The sequence below is a fragment of the Tetrahymena thermophila genome (genome assembly GCF_000189635.1).
Source record: "Tetrahymena thermophila SB210 genomic scaffold scf_8254556, whole genome shotgun sequence".
In the NCBI taxonomy this organism is placed as follows: Eukaryota; Ciliophora; class Oligohymenophorea; order Hymenostomatida; family Tetrahymenidae; genus Tetrahymena; species Tetrahymena thermophila.
Window position 1 is genome coordinate 24,620 of NW_002476327.1, and position 20,314 is coordinate 44,933.

The 20,314-nt window shown below is 20.5% G+C and overlaps 5 protein-coding genes across 5 annotated transcripts; 3 read left to right on the forward strand and 2 right to left on the reverse strand. All coding sequences in view use genetic code 6, as the record gives it.

Annotated features, from left to right (window-relative positions):
* Positions 1–178: 178 nt before the first annotated feature.
* TTHERM_00956480 (glycosyl hydrolase family 16 laminarinase) lies at positions 179–1,063 on the forward strand (the record flags this gene model as incomplete). Its single annotated transcript, XM_001020727.1, has 1 exon — positions 179–1,063. The coding sequence occupies one exon, from the start codon at positions 179–181 to the stop codon at positions 1,061–1,063; it is 885 nt and encodes a 294-aa protein (XP_001020727.1).
* Positions 1,064–1,995: 932 nt separating this feature from the next.
* TTHERM_000956481 (translation initiation factor eIF-5A family protein) lies at positions 1,996–3,144 on the reverse strand (the record flags this gene model as incomplete). Its single annotated transcript, XM_012798790.1, has 6 exons — positions 1,996–2,089; positions 2,207–2,296; positions 2,412–2,501; positions 2,628–2,717; positions 2,857–2,946; positions 3,068–3,144. The coding sequence occupies 6 exons, from the start codon at positions 3,142–3,144 to the stop codon at positions 1,996–1,998; spliced, it is 531 nt and encodes a 176-aa protein (XP_012654244.1).
* Positions 3,145–4,582: 1,438 nt separating this feature from the next.
* TTHERM_00956490 (transmembrane protein, putative) lies at positions 4,583–11,722 on the reverse strand (the record flags this gene model as incomplete). Its single annotated transcript, XM_001020728.3, has 21 exons — positions 11,650–11,722; positions 11,542–11,600; positions 11,211–11,300; positions 10,873–10,962; positions 10,600–10,689; positions 10,285–10,362; positions 9,950–10,039; positions 9,386–9,475; positions 9,032–9,121; positions 8,697–8,786; positions 8,408–8,485; positions 8,101–8,196; positions 7,719–7,808; positions 7,394–7,483; positions 7,080–7,169; positions 6,758–6,847; positions 6,305–6,394; positions 5,994–6,083; positions 5,646–5,735; positions 5,130–5,222; positions 4,583–5,051 (listed from the first exon to the last, which is right to left on the reverse strand). Exons 1-21 carry the CDS (start codon positions 11,686–11,688, stop codon positions 4,583–4,585), a joined length of 2,172 nt encoding a protein of 723 aa, XP_001020728.3. The 5' UTR covers positions 11,689–11,722.
* Positions 11,723–12,949: 1,227 nt separating this feature from the next.
* Positions 12,950–14,377, forward strand: TTHERM_000956499 (transmembrane protein, putative; the record flags this gene model as incomplete). Its single annotated transcript, XM_012798791.1, has 1 exon — positions 12,950–14,377. One exon carries the CDS (start codon positions 12,950–12,952, stop codon positions 14,375–14,377), a length of 1,428 nt encoding a protein of 475 aa, XP_012654245.1.
* Positions 14,378–15,196: 819 nt separating this feature from the next.
* Positions 15,197–19,970, forward strand: TTHERM_00956500 (transmembrane protein, putative; the record flags this gene model as incomplete). Its single annotated transcript, XM_001020729.2, has 6 exons — positions 15,197–15,695; positions 16,023–17,461; positions 17,531–18,073; positions 18,311–19,514; positions 19,750–19,761; positions 19,906–19,970. The coding sequence occupies 6 exons, from the start codon at positions 15,197–15,199 to the stop codon at positions 19,968–19,970; spliced, it is 3,762 nt and encodes a 1,253-aa protein (XP_001020729.2).
* Between the last annotated feature and the right edge of the window lie 344 nt (positions 19,971–20,314).

Consider the following 20,314-nt stretch of genomic DNA (forward strand, 5'->3'; position numbering starts at 1 on the left):
TAATTTTTTTTTGCTTGCTTAACCTTAAATTAAAAATCACAGTAATTTAATTAATACAAATTACAATTTTTTGAATGCTTTAGAACTCATTTAAAAACTTTAAGATTTTAGCTGAAAAAGCTCTGATTATTTGTATTAAAATTGAATAATAATAAATACAAAACAAATCCTATAAAAAATGAAAAATATTAAAAATTGCTTAACATATATTTCAATATGTGCTTTCCTTTTTGCTATCGCTTCTGCATCTCATAGTTCTACTGGTAGTCCTTCATAACATCCTGATGTTATAAACTATGATGATTTTACTTTGAAATTTGAAGATCAGTTTAATCAAACTGAAATAAACACTTAGTATTGGAAAGTTGGTGATAACTTAGTTAGAACTAGTTAATAATTTTAAATTTATACTAAAGAAAATGTGAAAATAGAAGGAGATAACTTGGTTTTAAGTGCACAGTATAATTCCACGATTTACGATCAAAAAAAATATGACTATTCTGGAGGATATTTGGAAACTAGAGGAAGTAAAGGTTTCAAATTTTAATATGGCTACGCTGAAGCAAGAATTAAATTACCTAAATTATAATTCTAGGATTCATCATTTCCAGCATTCTGGGCTCTTCCTGCTGACAACTCAAGATGGCCATATTCAGTTGAAGTAGATATTATGGAATATTGCAATGTTTGTAGTGGCGATGACAAAAATGATTATGTCTATAGTGCATATATTTATGGTAATAGATCACAATATGGAGATTGTAGAATTTGGTATAGATCCCCAATGAAATAAATTTCTTTCACTGAATATCATCTTTATGGAATGCTTTGGACTAAAAATGAAGTGACCTTCTATGTTGATGGTGTTGCTAATTATAGCTTTATTATTAGCGATCCTTCAAACAACAAAAGCATAGGCTGTCCTATAGTTATTCCTGATAGAGATTTTTACTTGATTTTGAATTTTGCAGTCATAGAGAAATATGCAAAACCTGAGCATTACAAAGAACCAAAAGAAATGTATGTTGATTATGTTAAAGTTTATAAACTTAATAATAATTGAAAAAAATACTAATAATACTACAATTATATAAATTTAAAATAAGTAAGTAAGTAATGAAATTATTATATTTATTATTTAAAGAAAATGTATTGTTTGTCTTATTAAGCATTTTTTAACTTCTTTATATATTAAATAATTATTTATCCTCTTTATAAAAATTAATAAGAAATTAAAAGATTTTTGAAAATTAAAAATAAAAATAAAAAAAAATATTTCTCAACATATATATTATATATTTGTATAATACCCTAGGGAACAGCCTTTTTTCAAGGCTATACACTGAAATTTTATTGCCTATTTTGATGACTTTTTATTGATTTTTTGATATTAATAAAATATGGAAACCCTATCTTTGATAAGAAATTCTATATTTTAATAACACATAAAGAAAAAGATTTTATTTTATGTAGTTTCTAACATTAAAAACACCATAATATATAAATCATTTTAATTGATTGTTTTACTGATAATAATATTATTATAATAAATCATTTGCTTTTTCCAAAAATTAAATTAAATATTAAAAAATATATATACTCATTATACAACTTTTAAATTAAATGTTTTTAATGTACTATTATAAATAATATTTAGCTATTCATTTTAGTAAATTCAATCTATATTTAATTTAACTAATCTTTTTATTTTTAAAGCTAATCTTTTGATTTCTATTTTTCTTTTTTCTGGCAATTCTCTTTTAATAAATATAAATTTATATTTTAGAAAAATAAAAAATTTTATTTAAGATTATCTAATTTTAAGCAAAAAAAAAGTAATTACTTTGTTGATAAATTCAATTATTTTATATTTTTGCAGTTGATAATTTCACTGGATTTTAGAAACTTCTCATTATTACTTATAAAATAAAGATATTTTAAATATCATCTTAAAAACTTTAACATAATTTTTTTTTCAAAAATAATAAATAAAATTCACTCTGAGCTAAAAACTAAATTTGTAAGTTGAGTACAGTTACTCAAACCTAATCCAATATTTTTGACTCCTTTATCACCAATTTTATTGCCCCTTTGAAAAACAAAAATATAAATCAATTTATTTACTATTTAAATTTGTTTTGACATTTAAATCAAAATAAAAAAAATAATTCAAACTTTTTTTAGTAATGAAAAAAAAAATAAATACTAAATCGAAAAGTTGAGATTAGTAAGGAATTTGCAGTTACCAAGTGCTGTAACAATAGTAGAAGCTCCGTCATCACAAATTTAATTTGAGCTTTTATAATTGAAAATAAAATTTAATAAAAAATTGAATTTAAGTTTATTTTAATTTAGTTTGAATAAAAATCTTTCACATATTTTTTAAAAAGTTTTAAACTAAATGAATTTACCTTATGTCTAATTTTAAATTTGTAAGTTGAGAGCAATTACTCAAACCTAATCCAATATTTTTGGCTCCTTTATCACCAATTTTATTTCCACTTTTCAAACAATAAAAATCAATTTATTAACTACTTAAATTTGTTTTGACATTTAAATCAAAATATATCAAATAAATAATTCAAACTTTTTTAAGTAATGAAAAAATAAATATAAAATAATTTTACAAAATTGAAAATTTGAGATTAGTTAGGAATTTGCATTTACCAATTGCTGTTCCAATAGTTAAAGCTCCATCATACCCAATTTAATTTTCGCTTTTATAAATGGAAATCAAGTTTGATTAAAAATTAAAGACATTTTATAAATTTTAAGTTTATTTATTAATAAATACAGTTTGAAAAAAAAGCTTTCTCATAATGTTTTTTAAGTTATAAATGAAATAAATTAATTTACCTTATGCCTAACTCTAAATTTGTAAGATGAGTGCAGTTACTCAAACCCAATCCTATATTTTTGGCTCCTATATCACCAATTTTATTTCTACTTTTCAAATAATATAAATCTATTCATTTACTACTTAAATTTGTTTTGACTTTTAAATCAAAATATATCAAATAGTTTAAACTTTTATAAGTAATGAAAAATAAAAATTAAATAATTTTACCAAATTGAAAAGTTGAGATTAGTAAGGAATTTGCAGTTATCAAGTGCTGTACTAATAGTAGAAGATCCATCATGCATAATATAATTTTCGCTTTTATAAATAGAAATCAAGTCTAATTAAAAATTTAAGATATTTTATAAATTTTAAGTTTATTTAATACAATTTGAATAAAAATTTTTCTCATAATTTTTTTAAAGTTTTTTATGAAATAAATCTACCTTATTGTTTTAATTTTTTTTATTTTTAACCTTTTAATTAATAAATAAATTATTAATAAGAATCAGGAATATCAAGATTATATAATTTGAAAATCTGGTTAGCTTAAAATGTAATATTAAAATGACAAACTATAAAATTTATAAACATAAAGAAAGTTACAAAACTATCTTGCTAAATTTAGCTTAAATTACTCTATTAAAAAAAAATATTAAATACATAAAAATTAATTTGTTTATTTCTTTTTCATAACTTTCATGCGTAAGTTTCAAAAAGATATATTTTTAATAACTAGCCTCTTTGATTTAAGATAGATGCTCATTAATATCAATGTATGCGAACTTAAGATTTGTTTATCACTTATTAATTAATTTGGAAATAAAAAATTAATAACAAAAAAATTTTAAATTAAAATAAATAAATACATAAAATTAATTACAATAGAAATAAAATAAAAAATTAATAAATAAAAGCTAATAAGTAAACTAAAAGAGTTAGATATATTGTATAAATTCATTTTATACTTTAAATTATCACAGTCTAAAACAAATAAACTGTTTTTACCCTAAATAAAGTGTTAAACTTGAGAGATTAGTGCAATTTGCTATAGCCGAACTTATATCTGATATTCCTTTTGTGCCAATTTAACAACCACTTTTTAAATTTTATAGAAAAATATTATTAGTTTGTTAGAAGGAAAAAATGAAAAAATAGATATGAAATAATGAGAAATGAATTTTTAATTAAAGATAGTAGTATTTGAAAATCAAATATGAAAGTAACTAACAAAAATGGGAGAACAAGAATCAAAAAGCTAATAAAAAATAATTAATAGAAAAATTTTATAGTTTTTTATTCATTTTTATATTAAAGATGCCACATACTAAAAATAAAAAATAAATTGTTTTACTTGAGATAAAGTGTTAAATTTGAGAGTTTAGAGATTTTTACTAAACCAGAGCCTAAGATTAACGCTCCTATTTCACCAATTTAATTGTTACTTTTTAGATATGAAGGAAATATAATTAGTTAGTTAGTTAGAACATGAAAATTAATAAAAGAAATATAAAATGTTGAGAAATTCTTATCAAAGCAAAAGTTTACAATTAAAAAATTAAGGAAAAAAACAAAACTGCAATAAAATATAGTTGAATTAAAAGAATTTTATGACTTTAAATGAACTTTTATAATAAGAAATATTACAATCTAATACAAATAAACTGTTTTTACCCTAAATCAAGTTTCAAATTTGAGAGATTACGGCAGTCTGCTAAAGCAAAACCTAATTTTGATGCACCTTCAGCACAAATTTAATTACCACTTTTAAATATTGAAGAAAATTTCATTAGTTATGAGTAAAAAACAAACGAAGATAAAAAGATTTGAAATTATGATTAGAAATTAATTTATAACCAAACTAAATGTTAAAAATTTTAAAATGAGTGAATTAAGAGAAAAAAAAGAATCAAATACCATTAAATAAATTAATTATTACATTTTATATTTTTAAATTAATGTTATATTATGAAAGAAATTATAATCTAAAACAAAAAAATTGTTTTTACATAAAATAAAATGTTAAATTTTCACACATTAATTCAGTTTTTTGAAGAAAATACATTATGTTAGTTATAAGGAAAAATTGTAAGAAATTAATTAGTAAAGCTTTTTATTTTATTTTATTGCTTTTAATTCTTACTTGTCTTCTTCTTATTATTATTATTATTATTATTATTATTTTAGTTTATTCTTTAATTTTGAAATTTTGCTTTGATAATTAAATAAATAAATTAATTAATTAAAAATGTTTTTATTATTTTAATTAATTTTTTATTAAAAATATTACTAACCAACAGAAATTTCTAAGTTTGAGAGATTAGTGCAATTTGTCAAAGCAAAACTTAAGTCTGATATACCAATTGAACCAATTTAACTACAACTTTTTAAATATTACATAAAATATAATTAGTTAGTTAGCTATTAAAAAGGAAAAAATAAAGTAATAAATATGAAAAAAAAATAAGAAATTAAGATATTTTAGACTTCTTTGCATAAATTATATTTATTTATATATTGTATAGGTATGCAAAAATTGTTTTGAGAAAAAGTTATTTTATGTATATTTTGTGACCACTAAAAAAAAAAAATTATTAAAAAACTAGAATATTGTGTAATAATATAATAGCGATGATTTGGTATATCACCAAAATTAATTCATTGTAAAAAAAAAGTTTAAAATTTAAAAATGAATAAATTCAGAAAAAATAATAATCTCAGAATTAAAAAGATAAAAAATTAAAATTTTAAATAATAGAAGTTTTTTATTTTAAATTAACTTTTATTATAAAAAATATTTTTTTACTAGAAATTAAGTGTTAAGCTTTTGAGATTAGCGCAGCATGCTAAACCAGAGCCTAATCCGGATGCACCTTCATCACAAATTTGATTTTCGCTTTTTAAACATTGAAAAAACAATCACCCATCATTAAAAAGAAAAAATATGCAAAATAAGAAATTAATCTGAAATAAAGGCAAAAGTTAAAATTAAAATTAAAATTAAAGAATCAGTTAGTTACTTAGTTAAATTAAAAGAAAAAAGAAAAATAGGAATAAAAAAGTAAATAAATAAAATAAAAAGCTAATAAATCAATTAATAAAAAATTATATATATATGTAATATCATAATACAAAATAAATAAACTGATTTTACCCAAGATAAAGTGTCAAATTTGATAGATTAGTGCACTTTGCTAAAACTTAACCTAAGTATGTTGTATCTATCGCTCTAATTTTATTACTTCTTTTTAAATTTCAAAAAATTATAAGGAGTTATTTATAGCAAAAAATGAAATTATTAGAAGTTAAAAAATAAAAAAATAAATTAAAATAATAAAAAAACTAAATATTAATTTAAAAGCAAGCAAGAAAGCAAACTATTTAAAAATATTAATAGTTTTATTTCATTTAATTCATAATTTTATTTTTAAAATATCACATTTTAAAAAAATAAACTGATTTTACCCAAAATAAAGTGCCAAATTTGAGAGATTAGTGAACTTTGATAGAGTAGAATCTAAGCCAGATAAATTAATTTAATCAATTATATTATAGCTTTTTAAATATTAAAGAAAATTTAATTACAAAGAAAGAAAGAATAAATGAAGGAAAAATATCAAAAAAATAGAAATTAATATTTTATTAAAGAAAAAGCAGAAAAATAAAAATGAGTTACAGTGGGTGGGGATGAATTTTATTTTATTATGAAAATTTTAAAGAGCAAATTATCTACTAATTTATAATTTTATGTTTTTTTTTATTAAAATCAAAAAAATTACCCTCACAAAAAATTATATTATGAGGAAAAAATATTCAAAATAAACAAATTAAAAGAAAAGCTAATAAATAAATTAAATGATTTTATTTTTTAAAATTGATATTTACACTAAAAAATATCACAAAAAAAATAAATTTTACCTAACATCAAGTTCAAAAAATGAGAGATTAGTACAATTTGCTTAAACATGACCTAATCCTGATACAAACTTTGCACTAATTTTATTACTTCTTTTTCAATATCAAAATAAAATAGAATGAATTAGTAATTTACAAAATAAAAAAAGATTAAATAATGATAAATTAACTATAATTTAAACATTAAAATATAAGTTAAAATAACAAAAAAAATAGAATCTGAATTAAAAGCAAATAAACAAATAAAAAATTTTCAATATTTTTTGTCTTAAATTAATTTTATTAAAAAATTAATTAAGCAAAAATAAATAAATATTATTTTTACTAAAGTTTAAGCTTTAAACTTGAGAGATTAGTACAGCTTAATAGAGCCTAACTTAAGCATAATGCTCCTTTATCACCAATTTTATTACTGCTTAAAAGTTTAAGATAATATAATATAATATAATTAATTAATTAGTTAGTTAGTTGGTTTTAAGAAAAATGAAAATATAAAATATAATAAACTAATTTATAATTAAATCGAAAGTTTAAAATAAAAGATTGAGTAAAATTAAGAACAGAAACAAAAATTTAGAAATAATTTTATTGCTTATTATTAAAAAATATCACATTCCAAAACAAATAAACTGTTTTTACTTAAGATCAAGTACCAATTCTGAGAGATTAGTATATTTTGCTAAAACAGAACCTAAGTCTGTTGCTCCATTTGCATCAATTTAATTATTACTTTTTAAATATAGAAGAAAATATAATAATTAATAAGTTAGACAATAACGAAAAATGAAGAAAAAACAAGAAATAATAAAAAATTAATTAATAGTAAATATTAAGTTAGAAAAATATAAAACAAATTAAATTTAGAGTAAAAGAGTCTAAAATGCAAATTGTTAAATAAAAAATATTTTATTGTTTCAAATAAAATAGATATAATTAATTATTCAACAAAAATATATTTTTTTACTTGAGATAAAGTGTCAAATTTGAGAGATTAACGAACTTTTATAAAGCTTCACTTATTCCTTTTATAAACTTTGCACCAATTCTATTGTAACTTTTTTAATATTGAACAATATATAATTATGGTAAAATCTCTAATTCAAAATGCTTTTAAAATAAAGATAATTTTAATTTATTTATTTCTTATCCATAAATTTAAAAAATAAAATCAAGATAGCGATTCTAAAAATACTCCTCCCTCACCAAGAAAAAGCAAATGAAATTCAAAAAGTAAATAAAAATAATAAATAAATAAATAAATAATTTAATTATAGAAATTTTATTACTTTTTAAATTTATTTTTATATTAAAAATATCTCAATTCAAAACAAATAAACTCTTATTACCTAAGATCAAGTTTTAAATATAAGAGATTAGTGCAATTTGTCGTCTAAGTAGAACCTAAGTCTGATGCATCTTAGTCACTAATTTAATTACTTTTACTGTAATAAGATATAATTGTAATTATTTAAAATGAAAAATATAAAATAATAAGATATTAAGGAATAATCATATAAAAAGTTGAAAATTAAAAAATAAGCTAAATTTAAAGTTAATAATTAGAATTAAAAAGCAAATAAATATATTATAAGCTTTTAAATAAACTAAAATAATTTTATTGTTTTAAATTTATTTTTAAAAGAAAAATACTACAATCCAAGGAGAGTAAAGAATTTTCCAAAAGCAGAAAATAAATTTGGAAAAGCAATCTCATCACTAATTTAATTTCCTCTTTTAAATATTCAAGAAAAAATAATTAATTAAAAAAAAATAAAGAATAAATATAAAATAATTTGAAATAAAAATTGAAAAATTAGTAAAGTTAAGAGATTAAAGACATAATTAAAATTAAAAATCTAATAAATCAATTAAGAATTAATTTTTTTATGTTCATTTTTATATGAAAAATATAATAATCTTAAATATATAAACTGCTTTTTACATAAGATAAAGTGTCAAATTGGAGAGATTTGTGCAATTTACTAAAGCACAAATAGCATCTAATGCTTATTTTCCACTAATTAGATTATTACTTTTAAAATATTATGAAAATTTAATTAATAAATTCATTATTTTTTTTGAAAAATATGATAATTAACAATCAATGCAAAAGATGAAATTTAAAAAAGAAGGTAAATTAAACAAATTTATCAGAATCAATAAGCAATAAGATCAAATAAAAAACTTAAAATCATATTAATTGAAGAAATGTTATTGTTTTAAATTCATATTTATATTTAGAAATATCACAATCAAGAATAAAAAAGCTGATTTTACTTGAAATTAAGATTCAAATTTTAGAGATTAGTGCATTTTACTAAAGCTTAGGCTATCTCTGATGCACCCTTTTCATTAATTTAATTATCCCTTTTTAAATATTTATGAAAATATTATAAATTATTAACTTAGAAGGGTAAAATAAAGAAAAAATAAAAATATGAAAAAATAAGAAATTGAAAAATTCAATAAGCAAAATTGAAAGATTAAAGATAAGTTAAATTAAAATAAGATAATAAGAATTAAAAAGTAATTACACAAATTAAAAGCTTAAAAATATATAAATAAAAAGAATAAAATGTTAATTTTAATAGTTAAAAATATTGCATTTCTAAACATATTAATTCATTTTACTTAAGGTTAAGTGTCAAATTTGTGAGGTTAGTGCAATTCTTTAAAGCAGAAGCTAATGCCAATGTACCTGTATCTCCAATATAATTATGTCTTTTTAAATATTAAATAAAAAATAAATAAATTAATTAATTAATTAGTTAGTTAGTTAGTAAAAAATGGACAAATAATAAGAAATTATTGGAGATAAAGATTAGAGGCTGGATAATGCGCACAAAGAATTTTTTTGAACCATAATTTATTTAGGTAGTTATTAAACTACATGAATTAATCTATCACTAAAATTCTTTACTTATAATGATTGATTAAAAATTTAAGTAGATTTTTTCATAAAAAAATAAATTAAATTTTATATTATGTAAAATGTTTTAAGTTGTGCTCTAATTAATATTTTTATATTTAGCGCGCACTGTGCACACTCAACCAAAAGATAGGAAATTATTTATTAGTCATAACAAAAGTAGAAAATAAAAAAGTGAGTTTGATTAAGATAAAAAAATAAATAAATTAAATAAATAAAAATTTATTTATTTTTATGTTAGAATATAGAAAATAAACTGTTTTTACTCGAAATAAAGTTCCAAAATTTTAAGATTTGTACACTTTGCTAAACCAAAAGCAAAATCTGCTGCACTCTTTGCATCAATACGATTCCAACTTTTTAAATATGAAAATATTGTTAAATAATTAGCTAGAGAATGTAATTATAAAATACTAATTAATAACCAAAGCAAAATTTGTAAAAAAAAAAAAACATAAAACACAACTAAGATCAATAAGCAAATAAAATAAATTAATTTATAATTTTTATGGTAATTTTAAATTTACTTTTTAAATAAATTGACATATTCCCATACTAAAATAATAGCTGATTATCTAAAATAAAATAAAGCTGTTTTTACTTAATATTAAATGTCAATTGTGAGAGATTCATGCAGCCTGCTAAAGCTGAATCTAAACATGCGCCGACTTAATTGTTACTTTTTAAATATTAAAGAAAATTTAATTATTTAGTTTGAAGAAAAAAAACGAAGAAAATATAAAAAAGTAAAAATTGAAAATTAAAAAATTATTTAAATTAAAAAAAACTCAATCCTAGTAAAAAATCAAATAAATCAAATAAAAATTAATGAATAAACTAATTTAAAGAGGTTTATAGTTTTAAAATCAATATGAAATTAAAATATTGCAATCAAAAACAAATAAACTGTTTTTACCGAAGATTAAGTGTCAAGCTTGAGAGTTTAGTGCATTTTGCCAAACCAGAAACTAATTTTGTTGCACCGATTGCACCAATATTATTAATGCTTTTTAGGTATTGAAGAAAATAAATTTTATTTGATAAAAAAGGTATGAAAAATAAAAATCTAAGGTAATTTAAGCAAAAATAGAATAATACAAAAAGGGCTAAAAAAAATTAATAAAAAAATAGAATCAGAATTAAAAACAAACAAATCAAATAAAGAGCTCATAAATAAATAAATTTTTACCCAAGATTAAGTGTTAAATTTGAGAGATTAGCACAATTTGCTAAATTAAAACCTAATCCTGATGCTTCTTCGTCATCAATACTATTTTCACTTTTTAAATATAGAAGAAAATAAAATTAGTTAGAATAAAAAAATATGAAATAATAAGATATTAATTCATGATAAAAACATAAATTGAATACTAAAAAACAAATTAATTTAAGAAGATAAAAATAAAATCTGATTAAAAAGGTAAAAAAATTAAATCAAAAAATAAATAAATTTTGAGTTTTATTGTTTTAAATTTTTTTTTTATTAGAAAAATATGATAAAAATCCTAAGCAAATAAGTTTTTTTACCCAAGATCAAGTGTCAAATTTGAGAGATTAGAGCACTTTGCCAATGCTGAATTTAATTCTGACAAATCTTAATTTGAATTTATTTTCTCTCTATATTATTATTTTTGAACAAAATATAATTAATTATTAAGTTAGAAGAAGAAAAAAATATGAAACAATAAGAAATTAATGAAATAATTAAAAATCAAAGCAAAAGTAGAAAATAAAATATTATTTAAATTTTGCATGAATGCAAATATGAGTAATTAATTATTTGAAAAAAAAAATATTTAAGTAAATTTATAAATAGAAATGAAATAAATAAGATTAATTTTAATAAATTTAAATTTACAAAAGATTAATACGGAGAACTTAATGAGATTAATGTGAAGAGATTAAGAACTTTTATTACTCATAAAAATAATTGTTAAGAATATTAATTTTTCTAAAAAATAATTACAGGTTGTAGACTAGAATAGTAATTATTCTATTATATCATTTTTTTTCTCAAGAATATCGAATATCAAATATACTAAATTTAATTAATTAATCTTCTAATAAGCTAATATATTTGTTTTCAAAGTTATTAATAATTCTATAAAAAATTAGTGGATTTACTAGAATTGATAAATCTAAAAGTTTCATAAGACGTTATGAATCAACCATTTTTCTATTTATAGTTAAATACCTATATAAAAATTGAATGTTTTTGAAGTGTCTATAAATTATTTATTTAAAATAAAATTTTTGCAAAATCAATAGTTTAATATTATATTTAAATTATAATAATAAGAATTTTATGCATTTCATTAATTAATTAATTGATATATATAAGATAAGATAGAAAAATTTTTAGCTTAAATATAAAAATTTATTAATTATTTGTAATATTTAATTTAATAAAAAAAGTAAGAATCAACCATAAATTTTATTACAAATAAAAATAATTTCCTTCAAACAACTTTTTAAAATAATAATAAAATTTATTTAAAATTTTCATTAAATTTTAAATTAGATTATTACATGAATTCATTTACTTTAGTTTATATTTTCAATGTTTAAATTCAAATAATATTTATTAACTTTATTAATAAGTGAATATAAAAATAATCTTCAGTTAAACATTCCAATATGATAAAGAAGCGCGAAATAGAATCAGAAAACTACTTTTTGAAGGAACAAAACACATTTAGATAATTATTTATTAAATGGATTTTTAAGGGAATGGTTTTAATGATTATGAGATAAAACAAAAAAACATGAAAAGAAAGAAGGTGAAAGGAAAGAAATATAAGAAATTTAAATTAATTAAGGATTTTGTTGCTGCTTTTTCAACTCAAAAAGTGAAATAAAAAACAAAAGTTAAGCAAATAAGGTGATCAGCAAATAAAAAATAAATTGAAATTAATGTAATTTATTTAATAATTATCATATATTTTTGAATGTAATAAGTTAAGTTCTATTTATAATAACATTTAAATCTGATTTAATTTTAACAAATAATTAAGCAAAAAGTAGAAGTAATAAAAATACATTAATTCATTCATTCATTATAAAGATTTAAGTTGAATAGGAAAATGGACATTAAAAACGATTTAGAGCATTTTGATGATTCAGAGTAGACTTCTCAAAAGTATAAATACAAGCTTTTTTATTTGATAGATAAAATGATAGATTTTCATCATAATTCTTTTCTTATTGAAGCAATATTTATATTCATACAAACAATCTAATTGATTGGATTAATAGACTCAGTTTGGATGCGTAATACTAGTTTAACAAATGATATTTTATATCTTATGCAAAGATTCCTCTTTGTCCCCTTTTTAATGAACAATGGCTATGTAAGTTAGTATCAAGATTTATTCTACTTTAGTTCTAGTTTTATTATCATTTTAATTATGTCTTTTGCTTCATCATCGCTACTTATTGAAAAAAATGGAAGTGCAAACTAAAAACTTAAATCCTCCCATAAGATCATTTTCTGTGCTTTAGACTTTACAGTAAATACCTTAACCTAAGTTCTGTATATTCCTTTCTTCTAGCTTTTTGCTTCCATTTTCTAGTGTGAAAAAAACTCAAATTATAAATATTCTTCTACTTTCTCTTAAGATACTTATTTTGATGTTGTCACCAAAGATGAATGCTTCTCAGTTATTAAAATCTCAAGCATCATTATATCTATTGTTTGTATGGCCGTATTACATTTGTTTTGTAGCTATATCAATTAAGTCTATTATGATCCAAGACTAGACTGCACCTACAAAAACTCTAAACTGAGTGGAGACTATGAATTAAGTATTTAATACTTTGTTACTTCTTTCTGCATAGTTGCATCTTTGCTGTTTGAAGATAGGTACCAAGTAATTGAAATTACAATGTCAGTTGTATGGTGGTTTTATTTATTAAAACTTTTACTTAATAACATGCTACATAACTTCAACATATTGCAAAAAATAAAATTATAGCAGGCCTTCATTATATTTTTGACAACAGTTATTGGGGTTTATAATTATTTCTTCCCAGGAAGCACTGTTGTTGCTTTTTTTTGGATAGTTGGAATTATATTTTTTACTATTTTTAATATATATTTTGAACCAGTTACCAACGAAATATGTGCTGCAAATTCTTTTAATCACAAATATGCCTAAGATGCTCTCTAGCAATTGAGAGTATTATGCTATGCAATTTAGAAATATGATCAATATTCTATAAAAGTGGATGGTTTCTTAAATAGACACAGAAATGATTGTATAGAACCTTCTTGTCCTTCAAGGTGCAATTCTGTTCGCATAAAGAAGATTAGCAGAATGCTAGTTAATCAAACAACTAACGAGGACTTAATAATGAGCATTTCTGTTATTTATACAATTTTTCACAGCAATATTGAAAAATTTGCAGGATCTAATAAAATTAGGATACTTTACGCATTATTTTTGTTTGAGACAATTTAAAATAAAGATTAGTCACTTATTTAATTGTCATTTGTATCTCAGAATCAGCCAACTTTATAAGAAGAATTTATGTCTTACAGGTTGAGGAAGATTATAGTCCAGTAATCAAATCAGAATGAATACAAAAGTAAATTATTCTTTTATTAAAAAGGCAAAGATTTTAACATTCAAACATACAAGCAAATTCTCAGACTTATTTATTATCAATTTGAATTAGAAACTCATTAATTTTGATTAATTTAAATAAATTATTATTATTACTTCTAAAAATCCCCATATTAAATCAAAAAATCATTAATTTTTCTATTAATTAATGAGTAGTTTTGGCATTATTAAGTTATTAATAATATGATGCAAATTAGTGCTCAATTTTAAATTAAAAAGTAATTAGTTTCTCTATTAAATAATAATAAATTTTCGCATTACAAAAGTAATTGAATTACTTCCAGCTTATTTTACATTATAAGATATGGTGTTTCTATTAAAAAAACAATGAATTTTGAAAATATAAAATAATTGATTTTGCTTCAATTTTACATTTAAAATGGCAAAAATTTTAACATTCAAAAATACAAGCAAATATACAGAATTATTTATTAAAATTAACTTTGATTAATTTAAATAAATTATTATTATTGCTACTTCAAAAAAATTCCCATATTAAATCAAAAAATCATTAATTTTTCTATTAATTAACGACTAGTTTTGTATTATAAAGTTATTAATAAAATTATGGAATTAGGGCTTAATTTTAAATTAAAAAGTAATTAGTTTTTCTATCAAATAACAACACAACTTTGTATTATAAAAGTAATTGAATTACTCCCAGGTTATTTTACATTAGAAGATATGATTTTTCTATGAAAAAACAATGAATTTTGAGAATATAAAATAATTTATTTTGTACCAATTTTTCATTTAAAAAAGCAATAAATTTTTCGATGAAACACAATTAATTTTTTCCTTAATTTAATCAACATAGAATTAGATTTTTCTTCTGAATTAAGCATTGAAGAATACTCTAATAAGTTCAAAAAAACCTTGAATATTACAATGCAAAATTATCTTAAGTTTTGGCAAGAATTACTTGAGCAATCACCTTTAGCTTAAAATCTAATAGTTAAGGGTAGTTATGTTTTGCAACAGAGTGAAGCTATAAAAAATTAGTTTGAATAATTAAAGCAACAAGTTAGTATTAATTAATCTGCCTTTCGCTATTTCTAAACTTTTTGCCTAAATTTTTTGGAAGATAAAGAGCTCTTTTAAACTTTGCAGAGACAAGATTAAGATCAAAACTACAGAATGGAAGATGATGATTTAAATAATTTATAAGAAGAAGAATTTTATACTCAAGGAACCATTATGATAAGCTCATAAGAAGAAAGCTTTGCAAACATAATTGAAGTTAACAGTGAAATGCTAAGAATAATAGGATTTCCAAAATCTTAAGTCTAATCTAAAAATGTTTCTTTTTTAATTCCTAGCATCTGGCAGCAATATCATAATCAATTTATTGACTAATTTCTAGCTACAGGGAAAAAAAAATTGATAGGTAAAAATTATCTCATACTCTTTTAATGATTAAAAATTTCTCCAGTGTGAAAGGGAGCACAAAATTAATAATTTTTTTTACAAAAAAACTCTAAGGTGGCTTCATGCTAAATTATCCTGAGCATTTTTTTAAAATATCTCATTTCATAACCCATTCATTTTCAGAGTTAAAAAATATATTATAATATATGCTTATTGATAAAATAATATAGAAATTTTTAATTACTTTTATTATAATAATGTGCAGATTTTCTTAATTTGATTTTTTATTAAATTGTATTTTTAAAAAAAATAAAATGATCTATCTAATTAAAATATTTAAAAATAGGTAAAAAAAGGGATTTATTTATAAAGAGTAAACAGGATTATTCAATTCCAATTAAGTTGGTTCTTAAGAGTATTCCTTCACATACTTAAGGCTTATTATTTTAAGCATCGATTATTGCTTAAAATTTACTCTATGATTATCCAGCTTTTATAATAACAAAAGTTAATGGGTAGATTGAAAGTATTTCTCCAAGTGTAGTTGCTATGTTTAATATTGATATGAAAAAGATTAAGTAAGGCATGTACATTGAAAAAATAATTCCTAATTTTTGGGAATACATCTTTGAATTTCAACAGAAACAGGGAAAAGAGCTCATTTTAAAGACTTACTAAATGAAGATGATGAAAGAATCTAAAGTCAAGATAAATGTTGAACAAATAAGATTTATGAATTTGGGTTCTTAAGGTTACATAATTAATATAAAATTATCTAAAAATGATTTAAAGGACCAATTTTCTCTTTAAAAAACAAAAAATTAAGATTAGTGTTTATTAAAAAAGCAACCTACATTGAATCAATTTCACAAAGATTAAAATAATAATCTATCTCAAACTGATGATTAAAGCCCAAGAAATTTAAATGAGTTTTCATTTTAAAATGAAGACTCTATTTTCAAACAAAATGAGAACAATTCTTTCGAAGCCAAGCCAAAGCGAATGAGCTCTAATAGTTAGAAATAAATTGGTTAAATGGAGATATTTTATGATATAAGAACAAATTCTTATTTAGGTACTATGGTTGCTGTATCAAAGCAAAATTACCAAGAAGATGAATCAGATACAGTCTCAAAGAAACTACAAAAATCAAAATTTAGTCAAAACTAAGTCAAAAAAGAAAAATAAATATCAACACTAAATAGCTAAAGCTAGAGAAACTAATTTATAAGTAATTTATATCCATATATTTATACCTCTGAAAGAAGTTAAGAGGAAAGAATTTAGGACATCTTAGAAAATAATAAAGATCAAAAGAAAAAAATGGATGTAGCTGATAACGAAGTATACAAAATTTTAGAAAATCTTATAAAAATGGAATACAATAAGTGTAAAAAAATAGAAAAAAAATCTTCAAAATCATAAAAAAAGTCAGAGCAAGTTGATAATAATGAAATTAAAATTATTCCTTAGGTATATTTAAAGCATTATGAAGTTATTTAAAACTAAGAAGAATATAAGAATCACATAGAGCAATATATATTCAAAAAAAATTAAATGAGAAACAGCATAAATGATGAAAAAGAATAGAACGTAAAGATTTATAAAGACTATGGTGAAAATATAAAAACATTAAGGTTAGAACAAAATAAAATGATTGATGTCAAGTTAGCAAATGAAAACGAAGAGCAAATTAGTGAAAATTCTAACTAAAATCTAGAAAATAATTAATAAATGTTATAATTTGAAAATACAGAAGCAGAATATCAAAAAGAAATAGATGAAGTAAATTTTTTTTTAAAAAAATTAATTCTTTTTATCTTGATTAAAAAAATTTCATTTAAAATTAATTAGATTGTAGGCTCTAAAAAGAATATAAAATCTTTCATGAAAGACAGCAATTTTAATATTAATAGTAGCTTGTTTAACTACAAAAAAATATTTTCATTTTTATTTTTAGTGTTTGAAATAGTTTACATCAGTTTATCATTGATCCTTTATTAGCAGCAAGTAAATAATACAATAATTAGATTTCAGATGTATAATGTCACACATTTATACTTCGCAAACACTTAGCACATTATAGAGGGAGCTTTCAATATGTTTGCAATTGATAAAGGATCATATTACAATTATGAAAACATGGATTATAAGACTTAAGAATATTTCTTTTAAAAATATCTTGAATCAGAAACCATTTACTAGTTTGCTTTAGATGAGATATTGACAAAATTATATTTAAATAATGTGGGAGTAACTTAATAAATGTAAGATTTATTTATCAATAACAGAAATATGGATCTGTTAATTCATTTCAACCATCGTTAAACAATTGTATATCCTAATAATCTTTATTAAGCATCTTAATAAGTTTTGGCTAAGGTCTATCACTTCAAGGTATTAAATTAAATTTTTCTAAAATACTATGGTTTCTCGCTCATTAACGTTTTATGTTTGATTTCTGAATTTTAGCAAAAATTTACATAAATTATTTTGTGAAAATTGGAATTTCCTATTTCAGAACTCCAAATTATTAGAGAGACTATAGTATTTTTACTCACTAAAAAATTTTTATTTTTAAATTCTAAATATTTTTGATTAGATTGATTTGAATTTGTTTTTACTTAAAAAAAGAGAGTACCACTTGGATAATTTGATTTGCACAACAATGATATTTTTATAAATCTAGAAAACTTCTCAAATTAACTGTTGAATTAAATAATTTAATATAGAGACTTACAAGAATAAGAAATTTTTAGCTATTTAAAATCTGTTTAAACTTATTTACAAGATATTCTTTTTATAGGATTAATTTTCATTTTAGCTTATTTTGTTGTAGTATTTGTCCTTTACTTAAAAACTCTTTTTTACTATTATGAAGTTCCTTCAATTTTAACCACAATTCCACTTTCATAAGTCAGACATTAAGTTAAAAGAATTGAACAATTTTTAAGTACATCAACATTAGAAGAAGAGGAAACTGCTTTAAATGAGATGAATTAAGAACAAAAAAATTAAGATTTACCTAATAAATTAGAGAATCTTAACGAGAACGAAAATTAAAATCATTAAGAATAAATTTTGATACAAAATTCTAACTAATAAGACAATAATAGTGTCAAATCTGAGAGATCTAATTTACATTAAAGAGGCGAAAAACATGCATAAAAATAAGAAGAATCTAACACTAACACTGAAACAGCATTTAACTTAAGAGGCATTTCAAGTTAGAATGTAAGACCAATAAAATACAGTCTACTAAATATTTTGCTACTAATGCCATTCTTTTTATAGATAATCTTGTTTTCTACTTTTATAGCTGTTGAAACCAGTTTAACTTAAAATTTTACAACTAACTTGTAAAATTTTTATTCAGAACTTGCTTTCAGCGTAAAACTAGAGCCAAACTTTATGCTCTTGTTTAACTGTTTAAAAAGCCAAACAATGGCTAATAACTATATTGGAGTCAGATAGGTTTATGAACCAATAGTTTATTTCAATCGAAATATTAACTATATGTATGATTTAATGGATAATTTAACTTACATTCACTATAATAACTATAATAATTTGCCATCTTCTTATTAGACTTAGTTTGATTCATATTTCTCTAAAAATCCAAGCATTTGTGACCAACTCTTTTAAAAGTATCCATAAAATATTAACTTAACTGAGTGTAGCAGTTTTTTGAATGGAAAATTTAACGAAGGAATGAACATAAACATATAACATTTAATAACATAAATGATAGGCTATTCTTAAACTATAACAAGCGGTGGCATTTAATTACCATACAAATAATCTATGAACTCATAAATGTATGAAGTCTAAACAATATGTACTTATTTGAAGTTTATTATGAGAGAGCTAAATAATCTTTTTGTTAATGGAATATAACAGCTATTTAATAACTTAAACATAGCAAGAATAGCTATTACTATAACAATCTGTTCTCTTTTATTTTGTGTGTTTTTATTTGTCTCTCTTCCTATTATTTAGAAGATAAAAAACCAGATATTTTCTCAGAGATTGCTCTTTTGCTTACTACCTAAAACCTTGATATCCTAAAATAGGCATATTAGGTAGTATATATTAAAATAATATTTATCTAATTCTAAAAAATGAATGCATGATTGATTGACACTTTATAAATTAAGTTATTTATTATCTCTCTAAAAAAAATAAATAAATCCAAATAAACTATTTTTACTAGAGATTAATATTAAAAGTTTGTAGAATTAGAGCAGTGAGCCAAACAAGATCCTAAGTTTAGTGCTCTTTATTCACCATTTGAACTAATGCTTTTTATATTCCATTTTTATAAATAAAAGGAAAAAATTAATTGGCGGCTGATTTAATTATAATAATTACAAAAATTTAAAGGAGTATTTTATTTTTTATTAAATATTTTGTATTTATGATTAAAATTTGATAAAATTCCTTTTTTTCTTTTGTAACTTCTGAATTATCTTAGCTTTTGGTTCACTCATAAATGAATGAAATATTAAGAAAGTTTTAACCAGAAAAATAAAAACAATTTAAAGCAAGATACCATACAAAAATATAGTGGTTGGCATGCTACTTTTTATGAAATATAGTTTTTAGTTATTTATTAAAAAATCTGATTTTATATTTTAT